The sequence below is a fragment of the Poecilia formosa genome, unplaced genomic scaffold (assembly GCF_000485575.1).
Source record: "Poecilia formosa unplaced genomic scaffold, Poecilia_formosa-5.1.2 Scaffold73, whole genome shotgun sequence".
Taxonomy (NCBI): Eukaryota; Metazoa; Chordata; class Actinopteri; order Cyprinodontiformes; family Poeciliidae; genus Poecilia; species Poecilia formosa.
In genome coordinates, this window is record NW_006800012.1 from 1,797,520 (window position 1) to 1,810,188 (window position 12,669).

A 12,669-nucleotide genomic window follows, 5' to 3' on the forward strand; every position below is an offset into this window, starting at 1 on the left:
TGGCTTTTCATTTACTAACGTAAAAACAACAACCTTTTTTAATCAACAATCTGTTCAACAAATAGAATGGAAAAAAAAAAAAGTAAAAAAAAAAAAAAAAAAAAAAAAAAGTTCTGTCTTTGAGTGATGCAATGATTATTCTGCACACCAGTCCTTTTTCAAATCTCACAGTTAGCTTGTAGAGATGCTTCTGTTTTTCTTTTTTTTCCTTCTTTTTTTTTTGTTCTATCCTCGTCCGATTCCGTTCCCACCATTTTTTTGGAGAGCGAACCAAGGTTTCTGGTGGTCGGTGCCGTCTGAATGGTTGTGCATGTTTTTGTTCGTCCAGGCAGTCTCACTCCTGTTTTATTTTTTTTTTCTAGTTGAAACAGATGCTGCGTGAAACAACTGCTGCCCCATTCTCTACTTTCTCTGCATTAGATTCAGAAAGAAAATACAAGGATGTGAAGATTTTTCTTTTGACTTCTGTATTGGATTTGAGAGTTTAATTTATCTTGATTGTGCAACTTTTTGAATGCGAAGTAGAGAATGTGCTCATCTTTCTTCTAAATATCCTCAACTTCCCTGTGTGTGAAAAGTTGTCTGAATTTTTTTTTTGTTTGTTTGTTTTGAATGGTGATGGTCTTTTAAAGAGCTAGTTGTAGATATAGTGTGGTTTGTGAGGTTAAAAAAAATCTTTGAAACATAAAAATAACCATAAATTAATGTTTTGTCAGGGGAACAATACCAATGGTCTCCTTAAAATTGCAATGCTGTACACAAAATTGGTTTAAAAATAATCTACATTAAAAAAAAAATAAATAAAGGTTTTGAGCTAAAGATCCTATATAAGGTGGCTCAACTGCAGCCATCTCTCCAGACATCTGAGTTGCAGCTGAAACATTTTTCTAATATATTTTTTTTGTGAATTCTATGGTACAAAACATTGGTGCTATTGAAATGTTCCAAAATCTTTTGAAGTTCAATAAATCTGGCTGTGATACGTTTATGACAGTTTGTAGCCAGACTCCAGAAATGCTTCGGGTTTTTTTTTTTTTTCTCCATTATTATTTTTGCAAATATGAGAATTTATGACTGAACACAGTTCATACTTTAACATAAGATTGTTTTTTTTGTTTTTGTTTTTTTTTTTTAAAGAATTATCTGACCTGTAAATTAATGATTAGTAGACATGTTAAAAAAAAAAAAATCTCTTGTTTGAACACGTATTTTTGAGTTCAAAGCCCCCCACCCCCCACGGGAGAAAGGAAAGGACGACATCATGGCAGATGCAAAAGAAGCAAACCGTGTTGTAACAAGTGGCCGGGCAACCGTCTAACCAAAAAACAAAGAGGAAGTACTCTAAATTACAGATTTATTTTGTTTTTCCCATGCGAGGTGTTTTTTTTTTTTCTTTTTTTTAAAATTATCTTTCTTTTGGGTTTATCTTGTTGAAATATTGATTTGTGTCTTCTCCGTTTTGTGTGTGGTGGTGTAGAACTTGTGAAGACACTGGTTCAGACTGAGTGTAGTTAGTTTTAACTTCCGAGAAACGGGAACGGCTACAGAAGTGCTTCTGCGCAGTAACTCTGAACCACACCTCCTCCCACTCCGCCCTTTGAGCTGTTATCTAGAAACCCTCTGAAGTTTTCCAGGCTTAAAAACAAAATCTAATTGAATGAAAGCGGTTTTCTTTTTCTTCATCAAAAATTATTTTCCATGAAGATTGAGGGTAATATAAGTGAACTAATTGTCTCAAGTACCACAGAAGTGAAGCACAGGCTACTAAAACCCTCCCCTTGTACCGTCATGGTGTTGCTTCCACTTTCCTGAGTGTGAATGTTGTTTAAACCCAATGATAGTTTAGCCCTGTGGTACTTTAACTAAAAAAAAAAAAAGGAAAATGAAAAAAATCCTTTCGAGTAGTAAAACGAAGCAAACTTAACTTCAGGGTCTCGTCCCCTTTCCTTAACAGTCAAAGATACTCAGGAATTTTTTAATATAAGCATAATCTACACTCAGACCTGTGACAGTGCAGTGATGCATTAATGTTTTTTTTTGTTTGTTTTTTGTCGAGCAGAAATTGGTGACAGAAGTTGTTTTCAAGCATAACGCTGTAATGACTGTCATTAATGTAGAGCTATAGTTTTAATTACGAAAAACGTAAGTAAAAAAAAAAATAAAAATCGAAGCCATTGATTGCATAAACGGCGTGGGAGGGAATTTCAGGAGCCCCGAGTTCTATGCAATACGTTGGCGCATGTAAAAGCATTCTAAAGTATACGGACGCAAGTCATGCAGCTGATTTCCTTTTTTTTTTTTTTTTTTTTTTTTTTTTTTTGCATGTGGGGCTACTTTTTGAGCGAGGGACGCCTGAGAACACAGTGGAATGTCTCTGAGAAATAAAGCATGCAAACGTCACACTCCATTGCTTTAAGTTGGATGAAACACATTTTAGTTAAAACAAAGTTTAAATCTGTGAGAGAATGTTGTGTGTGCTTGTGTGTGTGAATGTGTGCGAGAAGCAGTCACAAAAAGCACTTACATTGGATGGATTGCATCACATCTTTCTCCTCAAGTTTCATTAATTTTAACAAGCAGTTTTAAAACAAGGAAAGGAAAAAAAATCCCTCTCTGGCAGGAAAATGTATTCAGTGATTGTATGACGTGTTTTGAAAGGAGATGGACTTTTTGATGAAGTTTCGCCGACACTTTGGTCTGAAGTTCCGGCCTGAAGAACGCCATACGACACTGAAAATCAGAATTTTCCTCGTCTTTCCATTCCCACCCAGAAAGATGCTCCTCCAAACCCCTCCCTCTTCCTTTATGACCCTAATGGATGTGTTCTAATTTCATGTACACCATGAGTAAATTATTTTGTTTCATTGTGGAGTTCCTTAACATCTAATAAATGAATAAAGCAAACCTCAGTCAGAGTTGCTCGTTTTTGTTCCAAGTACCAGTTCTACACTTCCACTATGTGACCTCAGGATGGCACTAGAGTGCGTTGATGCTCCAAGCTGTGGAACCACATTTGCAAACTTATGCTACTGTGCTTTGTATTATTTTAAGTGAACTAATGTGGTCAGTTTAGTATCCATTGTGAAGTATTAAATAACATTTTTTTATGTCTATTAACTTGTAGCAGTGAGCGACCTCACTTAAGACGATCCCTTCCAAGACCTGTTTTTTTTTTTTTTTCTTTTAAAGAGTTTCTTTTAGCTGCAAATAGAGCTACCATTCTCTGGAGATTGAAATGTTTGCCTATTCTTTGCAAAAATAGCTTAAGCTCACATACAGTGGATAAAAGATTTTGATGCGAGTTGCCAAGTCCTGCGTCACGTTCTCAATTGGATTCGAGTGAGGACTTTGACAGGGCCACTCTAAACCATGAATATGTGTTATTTGAAACTATTAGCACTCATATTTTTAGGGTCATTGCCCTGATGGATCACTAGTTTTTATCACGGGGTTTTGTGTTCTCTATGTTCCCATCAACTCAGACCAGCTTCTCTCCACATTTAAAAAAATTATCCTTTGCTTCATGATGCTGCCACTGCTGTGTTTCACATTTGGAAGGTTGTGTTCAGGGCAGTGTGAAAATAGTGCTTTGCATGTTGGGTAAAAAGTTATATTTTGGTATCCTTCCCTTTGATAAGTTGAGGTGCCTGCAGCACCCCTAGAAATTTATTCAGGATGGTGACCAAGTCAGTAAAAATTTTAGGTGGCAGAAATTAAACCAAAAATGAATAACATTTATCATTTGGTTTTACTTGATTGCAGTAGATAATTCTCTCTGCCTTTGTTCATGAATTGAACATGATTCCCTGGTGGGGGGCAGTAGGGTGGCAGTGGCCCGGCCTCGAGGGCGACAATGTCGGGTGTACAACCCTATCTTTTTATTGTTTTTGTTGAACATTTAAAATAAAATCTTAAACTGCTTCATAACTTCACCTTCGACCAGTATGAAGTGTTCCTATTCTCTGTTCTCTCATGAACTGCTACAACAGCCTTGCCAAAACAGCTGTATTTATACCGGGATTAAACCCAGGTGGACTCTTGGCTACTTATCAGGTGACTTTTAAGGACAAGTGTTCGTACCTAACTAAAACCCACGCGACATTTCGCTTCCGCCTCCCCCGCCCCACAAATACGTTGAGGTTTACGGTTGTAGTGGGGAAAAAAATTAGTTCTAATAGCATGCATAGCATTTTAACCGGGTGTGCAGGTGTAGGTCGATTATTAATGCCTTCAGGTTGAGACAGGTGAATCTATCGACAGCAGACGTTCTTGACTCGATTACACCGCACTCCACGTACAAGTTTGTTTTAAAATGGCGGCGGAAGCAACGAAACAGGTATGATTAAAAAAAAAAGAAAAATGTTCCAGCGTAAAGGTTTAAATGTGTCATTTGTACACTTTATAAAGTAACGGAAACCGCTTTCATCTCCCGTTTTGATGCTAGCAAAGAAATTAAACTATAAAAGTTGTTCACATTTGTTTCCAGTTGAGGAAGCGCTGTTGAGAGAAGTGAGTTGGCGTCAGCAGCAGCAAGTGCGCTCTGAGGAAGAGAGGTGGTGCGACGTGGTGTTTGTGTTTACCGGCCGCTTGTTTTACATCCTCCCTCCACCTGTAGTGACTTTATGTGACAGCGGATGACCTCCCTCCAGAGCCGTTTGTGTGGAGGAGCCATGGGGGCGATGGTGGAGCCGCAGTAGCCCCAGCATCATCATGGATCTCTCCAAGCGGATGCTACCTGGCATCCACCTGTAGCGTCCACCGGCTGCGGCATGGCAAACCCGAGCCTCGGCCCACAAAAACAGATGGACGGCCGCTCTGGTAAGGCAGTTTGTTCCACTTTAGCACGTTTAAATAGCAACACTCCCTTTGACCCTGCCATTAGCTGTGCCGCCCTCGAGTCTCGGTCCCTTTTTAATATTCGCCAAACTACATGAGAAAAGAGGTGAAACTGAAACGTATCTCACATTTATTGTAAATAGCGAACTTATCAAGACTTAAAAGGTATATTTTTGTGTATTGATGAAGTACGTCATTAATTCGGCTTATGTGTTTAAAACGCACGACGCAAATTGGAAAGAGAAAATAAACTTTTTGTTTAGCTTCAACTTTAAAAAAAAATGCATTTCAGTTCAGTGTAGACCACCTGTAAAATGACGTACACCATAACAAAAGCATATTTGCGAGGAAAACAAAATAACTTTGTATTGGTCAAAAAGTCAGTGTAAATGCTGAAATTCTGAAACAGATTAACACTTATAAAAAGTCGCGATCCAGCTTTTCAGAATGGCTAAATTTAACTGTTGCTATAAAATTGCTACTTTTACATATTCCCACAGAACATCCAGCACACCAATTGGGATGCAGGACCTTTTCTCAATAATGAGAATAAATATCACTTGTAATAGTCCCTCTATGGTCTATTCCATCATAAGGTCACATCCCCACCAAAACGGCGGCTTCCTAGACTATTCAAAAGCATGATGTGGAGTACCAATGTCTGCTAACAACTGATGGTGTCCTCCAGGACGTTACTGTGGAATGTTGTCTTTGCTGCCTGAAAAATTGGACTGTTTGCATGTAATGAGACTGATACAACAGTCTTCAGCCAGAGGCCTCTTCAAATTAGTTGCAAGACTGACAGCTGCTGGAGATTCTTCCGGCTCACAGCATCGCCATCCATTGAAGATACCTGGATTGTATGAGTTATGACATTTGATTCCATTTTCAGATGAATAAAAATCATTTCACCATTTAAAAACAATAAATGATATTTGACAAAAGTGAATTCAGATTATTTGGAATTGAAAATTACATCAACTTAAATTTTAAATTATAGAAACAGCTAAAAGACGGTTTGTTTGAGTTACCTGAACATTCTGTTAAATCAACCAGTGTTATTAATAGGAATACAAAATAGGTAATTATCAAGCTAATTCTGGTTTTAAATAGGGCAGCATAATAACCAAGCAATTGTAGCAAAAAAATATAGTCCAAATAGCCTTGTTTTTAACTGTTTAATTAAATGCAGAACTTGAAGTCATTGCTTAATATTGTTTCCTCTTTCAGAGGCAACACCTACATGTCTTAGCCCATATTCCAGCTTTTGTCATGCTGTCAGTGTAGAGATTAAATGCCTTTGCTGGTTAATATTGATCCGATGAGTCATGGAGCATGGTTTGTGCATCTATTCAAACGGGCGGTTTTGCCAGTCCAGCCGTTCTTAAAACTTTGAAAGTGCGACAACACTTCTCCGCTTTTGTGTTTGCTAAATTCTTCACTGCATTGGTTCTAAAAGGAGTGGAAACAAACAGTTTCTTGTAGATTACGGCCACAGTGGTGCAGGATCAACCTGTCGCGTAGTTTTGTTTAAAAAAAAAAAAAAAAGTAGGCTGCAGGACTTGCATGGCAGCCAGCAGATCAGGGCTTTAGAGCTGGGCAGGAATCTGGCTCTGGAACACGGCTGAGCAGGCCGACTGGCTACCATGTTGCTGTTAAACGAGTGTTTTCAGTGTTAATGTTTCACTTTGCTCACTCACACTCGGTACAAAGCTGCAGTTAAAAGCCTGATGCAGCCCAGCTGGGGCTCTGTTCACATTACATTCCAGGCTCCAGTTACAGCCTGGTTATTGTGGCATTAAATTTCCTCCTTTTGTATCCTGTGTCTTAGTAAATTTTAAGGAGGCTTTCAATGACTTTGTGTTTTGTCGATCCAATATTTTTCAGTGTACGTTACATTGCTAAGGGTTTTACCGACGGTTTAAAGTTGAGTCATGGTTTTATTTACAAGGAACTGATAACTGAATTAAGTCTCATAAAACTGATTTATGTTGCAGAATGATGCAAGCGTCACTTTAACGGCTCCTACATTCTGAGACAAGTGAGAATCAGAATTATTTGCGAGAGTGTGACCCTCCCAGCTTTTGTTCTCCACCTGTCCTAATCCTTCTTGATAACACCCCCTCGCCCCCCGGCACCCCCAAGTCCTGCAGTGATTCCTATCTTTGAAATGAACTGAAAATAAATCAGTCAAGCTGTTTCTACATTTTAAAGCCCTTTTAAAATCAGAATGCTAAGTGCTTTTCTCCAGCTTTATAAATCATTAAGTACCTTAGCAATGCATCATCCCAAAGATGGTGTGTATTCACTGGATCGTGACGTGAATGTGCTCTGTGGAAGAACAGTATAAAAAGTACATTTATCTTCAGTGTTTTTGTTTTTTTGTCATATCTTTACACCCACATGAGATTTACGAACAGATTCTGGTAAATGGGTTGAGTATGGAATTCAGTTCTTTTACTGTGTTTGCACTTCTTGTGTTGATAAATAAGAGACCTTGGGTGACTCATAAAAAATATTGCTTTTCAATGGTGGAAGTGAACAATCATTAAAAATGACTGATCTGGAATTATCTACTAGCCCTATATTCAGTAATTCTTTTCAAATTAGAAAACGATCAAACAGGAAGCCAGAGCTGGTTTATTCTTCTTAAGTTTTATGTTTAATTAACGCATTACAAGCTGAGTTGAAGTGATGTGTAAAATGTGCTCTCTGCTCTACCTAGGGGTGTCTGCTGGAGTCGTTGTGAAGAACGGATCTTTGGGCAACAAATCAAGCGCCTCCAACTCGTACGACAAACCCAGCTGTGCTTTAGGCAGCGAGCTGGTCCTGCCCAGCTACAAGCCGTCCTGCTCCTCCACTCCCATCTACTACAGCAGTCCCCAGAAAAACTGCTCCGACTTGGACCCGGACCGCCACAGTTTGACCTCTCAGGACTCGGGGATCCCCACTCTGGAGATCAACCCTCCAGACCACGGCCACCATCACCCGGGAGATGCCGCCGAAGACTGTCCCGCCACTTTACCTCTGGACGATAACCCGGCCGACAGCAATGGCATGCACAGGTCCTCCACCTTCCCCCGCAGCGGCTACGACTCCGTCCGACACTTCAGCCCCACCGTCAGGCTGACGGCCGCGTCGGGACTGAGCGTGGGGGGCGGAGCCCTGAACCGCAGCGACGACATCTCGGTGTGCAGCGTGTCGAGCATGAGCACCGAGCTGTCCGTCTCCAACGAGGACATCCTAGACTTCACCGTCACTTCGGACTCCAGCGCCATCGTAACCCTGGAAACGGATCTCAGTGGCTCGGCCCACTTCTCGGACGTGGCGCTGTCGTCGCCACTACCGGGAGATTTCCGGAGTACCGGGCGAGGGCGTCCGGGGACGGGCGGCATGCAGCTGGACGATGGAAAGCTCAAGAAACTGGGAGCTTTTTCCAATTTGTTCAACAGGCAAGTAAACGCTCACCTGTCACAACAACAGATTTTAAATTGTTCCAGAAATGATTGCGATAAACTATTATTGTCATTTTGAGAAAAAAGGCTTATTAATGCAAATCTGCCCAATCAAAGAGAAAAAAACTTTGAATTTCTAAAGATTTAATACTGGAACTGGAAAACACTTTAAATATGCACAATAAACAAAGTAAACAACAGTATGTTAAATGAATTATGAAGTCTCTGTGGGGAAACAGGCAAAGGTGGCAGGTAGTGTTTCTCAAAATGGCGACTTTTCAACGATATCAAAGGTTATCGTTGAAGCCTTTGATGGAGACAGTTGCCTAAATGGAGATTATTGCTCTCATTTTAATTTGTAATTAAATAATTGCTTATTATGACAGTCTGAACTGTATCCACCTCACAATGTCTGTCAAAACATATCACTATATTGACGCTGTTTTGCTGTTTTATTGTGAAATTCTCAACCCTTATTAGTGTTCACACACATTTGCCATGTTACATCCACACACCTGGTAGATACTTTCTACTAAACACCCACAGCTGCTATTGCAGTGAAACCTGGTTCTAAAAATGCTTTGACAGATTCAAAACATGTAGAAAACCATATGTAAATTATACCTTCCACTTTACTGTGTTTTCTGTTGATCTGTTACAACAATCATAAACATATTTATGATTGTGGTTGTAAAATGACACAATGTAGTAAAATTAAAGATGTATGGATGTAATTTTACAACACACCAACTTGCGTAGATACAGACTTTTACAGAACTTGTTGCTCATATGTTCACACACAAACCTATTTTTGTTGTTAATGACTCATCTTCATCATCATCACGATGACTACTACTGAAATTGCGTTGATGTTTGGCGCTATATTCTACAGTCAAATTATTTTTTCTTTCTTTTTTGCAACAGTAGTCTGTTCTATATTTGCTAAGGAGAGACATTGAAGTTGTTGCCAACTCTCTTCACACTGGACTGAACCCCCTGCTTCGAAACTTAGGCTTCAAAAAGAGAGCTACAAATATGTATCAGTATACTGGCTAAAAGTGGGGGAAGCAAATAGCCGTCATCGTAGTGAAGCAATAGCATGTTCTGTGCTTGAGAGAGCTTGTCGAAGTAGACATTGCTCAAGGTTGTTGTACAAACTTGGCTTGGCCAAGACATGCCCCTAATCCCTCAAACTACCTTATGTTGGAGTTTACCCAGTCTGTGACCCCGGTGACACTGACCTTTTGTCCCCCACATGGTGAAACATTTGTAAGAGTTACTGCCATCTCACCTCGATGAGAAAATGTTCTCAAAGTAGAAACATTCACAGGACACACACACCACTTTTTAAAAAAGTAGAACTTAATTCAGTGAGTCTAGATTTTATAAATAGTTTTTCATGAATATCTAATGAGGCATTTGAATTCTTCACTCAAGTGCACAATTTGAATATAGCAGCTGTCTGGTATTCATGGGGATTAGGAACCATAACATCCTGTGAATAGCTAAAATCCACAAATACTATGTAATGCATTAACAGACAATGGAAATTCTCCTAGCACTGTTGGAGAAGCTATGCCTCCACTCTTCAGGGTGTGAATACAGCTACTGGATTGGCTGCTTTGAAAACACCAGCTGGTAGTTTGTCGAGTAGCATTGCACCTAGGTATTTTAACTTCCCAAGTATCATTGTCTTTAGTATATATTGTATATAAAATCTATGAAAAGGTAAATTTTTCTACTAATTGAACCCAATTGGATACTTGGTTTTCTGTTTATGCAACTTTGGACTTTGTGCTTTGGGTAGGATTCACAATGTGATTTCTGCAGTGATGTTCAATCAATGTTTATTTCTTAAAATATTGCAGTGATTTGTAAATTGTTGTTGTTTAAAGTTTGTACCAGCTGGACCGACTCAGCTGGTTAATAAATCTTCATATGTTCTTAGCTGTGCTTTATAGTAGCCCTGGAGCTTAACATGACTTTATCCTTGTTAAGTGTTAAAGAAACAAAACAAAACTTGTCTTTCACTTCCCCTCACTGCTTTACCACATTACTTTCTACTGGACCCCTGAAAGTTCCTTGAATTTACAGTGACTCACCTGCAGAACCGTTGAATCTGTACCAAGTCATCATTTCTCTATTTCACTTCTGAAGAGATAAAAGCAATCCAGCTCTGCAGGGTGTCCTTTTTTAATAATTTTTTTATTTTCTTTTTTACCTTTTACGTAATAAATTTCAACTTATTTATTACTAAATAGAAGAACTTTGCCACCAGCAGCTCCAGTCTTTTTCTTAAATTGGATCTTTTGAAACTGCTTCATATTGGTCTAGCAGGTACTTTCACTACACTAAGGGGATTCACACTAGGAGCTGAAACCTTAAATCAAGGAAATGCTTTTCAGTTCATGTTCTGTTGAAAGTTAACTTTTTGACTTTTGCATTGGAACTCTTATTTGTTCTGCAGTGTCATTTACTGTCTTTGTGCTACAGTCCTTTCAGAATAAGGCACTTCTGGATTTCTAACATACCAAACAGCCAAGGACGCTGGTCCTCTGCTACTTATTGCTTGTTTCAGTCTCGCATTGAACCTGAGAAAACGTGAGCACAGCAAACTCCAATCTTTCAAGCACACACACTTCATCAACAAATCAAATCTGTTTATGTGTAGGATAATGAGTCACATTGCCACCACTCCCTTTGGTCCCCTCCTTTTTACGGTTCTGTTATCATTCTTACCTCCGATAGAGAAGTTACTCATTTCCTCCTCCCATTTAGACGAGGCATCTCCGTGAGGAGGCGGGCACGCTCAGGAGGAGTCTGCTTCTGCTCTCATTCTTCTTCATTAGTCTGAGTCTGTAGGAGTTTGCTCAAACTGTGAGATCAGCGGACCTGAATGTTGACCTGAGGCAGAGCTCTTGTGAACATTTAGCCATTACATTTGTGACTCTAGGCTTTGATTTGAAGCGAGTGAGCAGTATGGCAACTCCATCCCTTCTTCTGTACATTGACAGGTAGGTGAATGAATGCTTGCACATTTGCAACAAGCTTTGCGATGCACAAAAGTTGCTGATTGTTGACTCCTGATTCTGATCAGTTATAAAAGGATGAGATCGCCTGCTAGTTTCTCCTCCATAAGGTGTTTTAGAGAAGACAACCAGGAGCGTTCACATCACTACAGTCCGACGTGGGAAAAACTTGATGTTCTCTTGCCGTCTTGTTCTGGCTTGTTTGGTATTTCCGTAACAATTGAACTCGCTGCCAGCTCAAGCATTTGAGCAATCTTATTCCCAGAAATCAGGGCTGTACACCAGCTCTGTCAACCTCTGAAGTTCTTGAGACTTGACAAATCTGAGCACAGATCCAACATACAACCACTTTTTCTGTCGGCCTCTGTAGCCATTCCACTTGAGCGCTCGAGCATAGCCGCAGCCATTCAGCTGTCACGTTGAGGCGCATTTGGCCCAGACTGAATGCAAATCGTTGTTCTTGCTTTGTGTAGGTTTGGATGGAGTAAACTAAAGCTCTACTGAAGAGCACACTCTCTGTTATGTCATTTTAGACTGTAAGTCAAGGCTCTTAGTTTAAAGGTGGCCATTGCCCTTTGACCCATGTTGGGTTGTTATGTCTTGGTTCAGAAGGTTACTCAAGTTCAATGACTGACAGTATCTGTCCTCTCCACCCTGAGGCTAAGAATAGCTCAGTTTACTGATAGTCCTTATCAGCATTTAAATCAGATTGATAGTTTCATAAAGTATCTGGCCTTGCTTTAGCTGCTGTCTTTTTTGGCTTCTTGCGCACATGGTATTCTTGCTTCTCTTTGGTGCCAGTGGAACTTCTTGACTTGGCAAATTCAACATCTCACAATGCTGAATTTGTATTCTGACTTTTTTAAGAGCACCAACTTGATGTCATAAAAGACAAACCTCTTCGAAACAAGTCACTTTCTGCCACTACCCGACCACAAATAGGCCATGTTGATATATCTTTTGGGTCCCTCCTCCCTCATCAAACCTTACTCGGCAACGGAATGAGGAAATGCCTTGAGCTGCTGCTATTAGCTTCATGTGCTTTAGTTTAGCTAGAGCAGAGTGGAAAATAGAGCAGTCCGGTGTTAAATGTGTCGCTTTGAGGAATGTGGGGTGAAATGTCAGCAACCAACAGTACATATTTGTGTAGAGGTGTCATACCTCACCTTTTACTACGTAGATGTGATTGAACATGAAGTACAATTTGACACTCTGGCTGAAGATGCAGTGGTTGAAGAGTCAGAACACAAAACAGAAGGGGTCTTGTGTTTATAGGTTGTCAAACTGAAAACTGAAAGTATCGCCTCTCCCCACTGTTTTCACTTGTGAGGTGTAGATGATGTCTGTTT

The 12,669-nt window shown here is 39.8% G+C and overlaps 1 protein-coding gene across 4 annotated transcripts in view; it reads left to right on the forward strand.

The window, feature by feature from the left end:
- Positions 1-4,138: 4,138 nt before the first annotated feature.
- The window catches only part of tbc1d14 (TBC1 domain family, member 14), a 37,949-nt gene continuing 29,418 nt past the window's right edge, over positions 4,139-12,669 (forward strand). The window contains exons 1-3 of one of the 4 annotated variants that reach the window (XM_007555871.2): positions 4,139-4,336; positions 4,487-4,818; positions 7,562-8,288. In XM_007555871.2, coding sequence (XP_007555933.1) covers positions 4,770-4,818; positions 7,562-8,288 — 776 coding nt within the window. In that variant the 5' untranslated portion in view covers positions 4,139-4,336; positions 4,487-4,769. The other 3 variants (XM_007555873.2, XM_007555875.2, XM_007555877.2) reach the window with 3 other exon arrangements.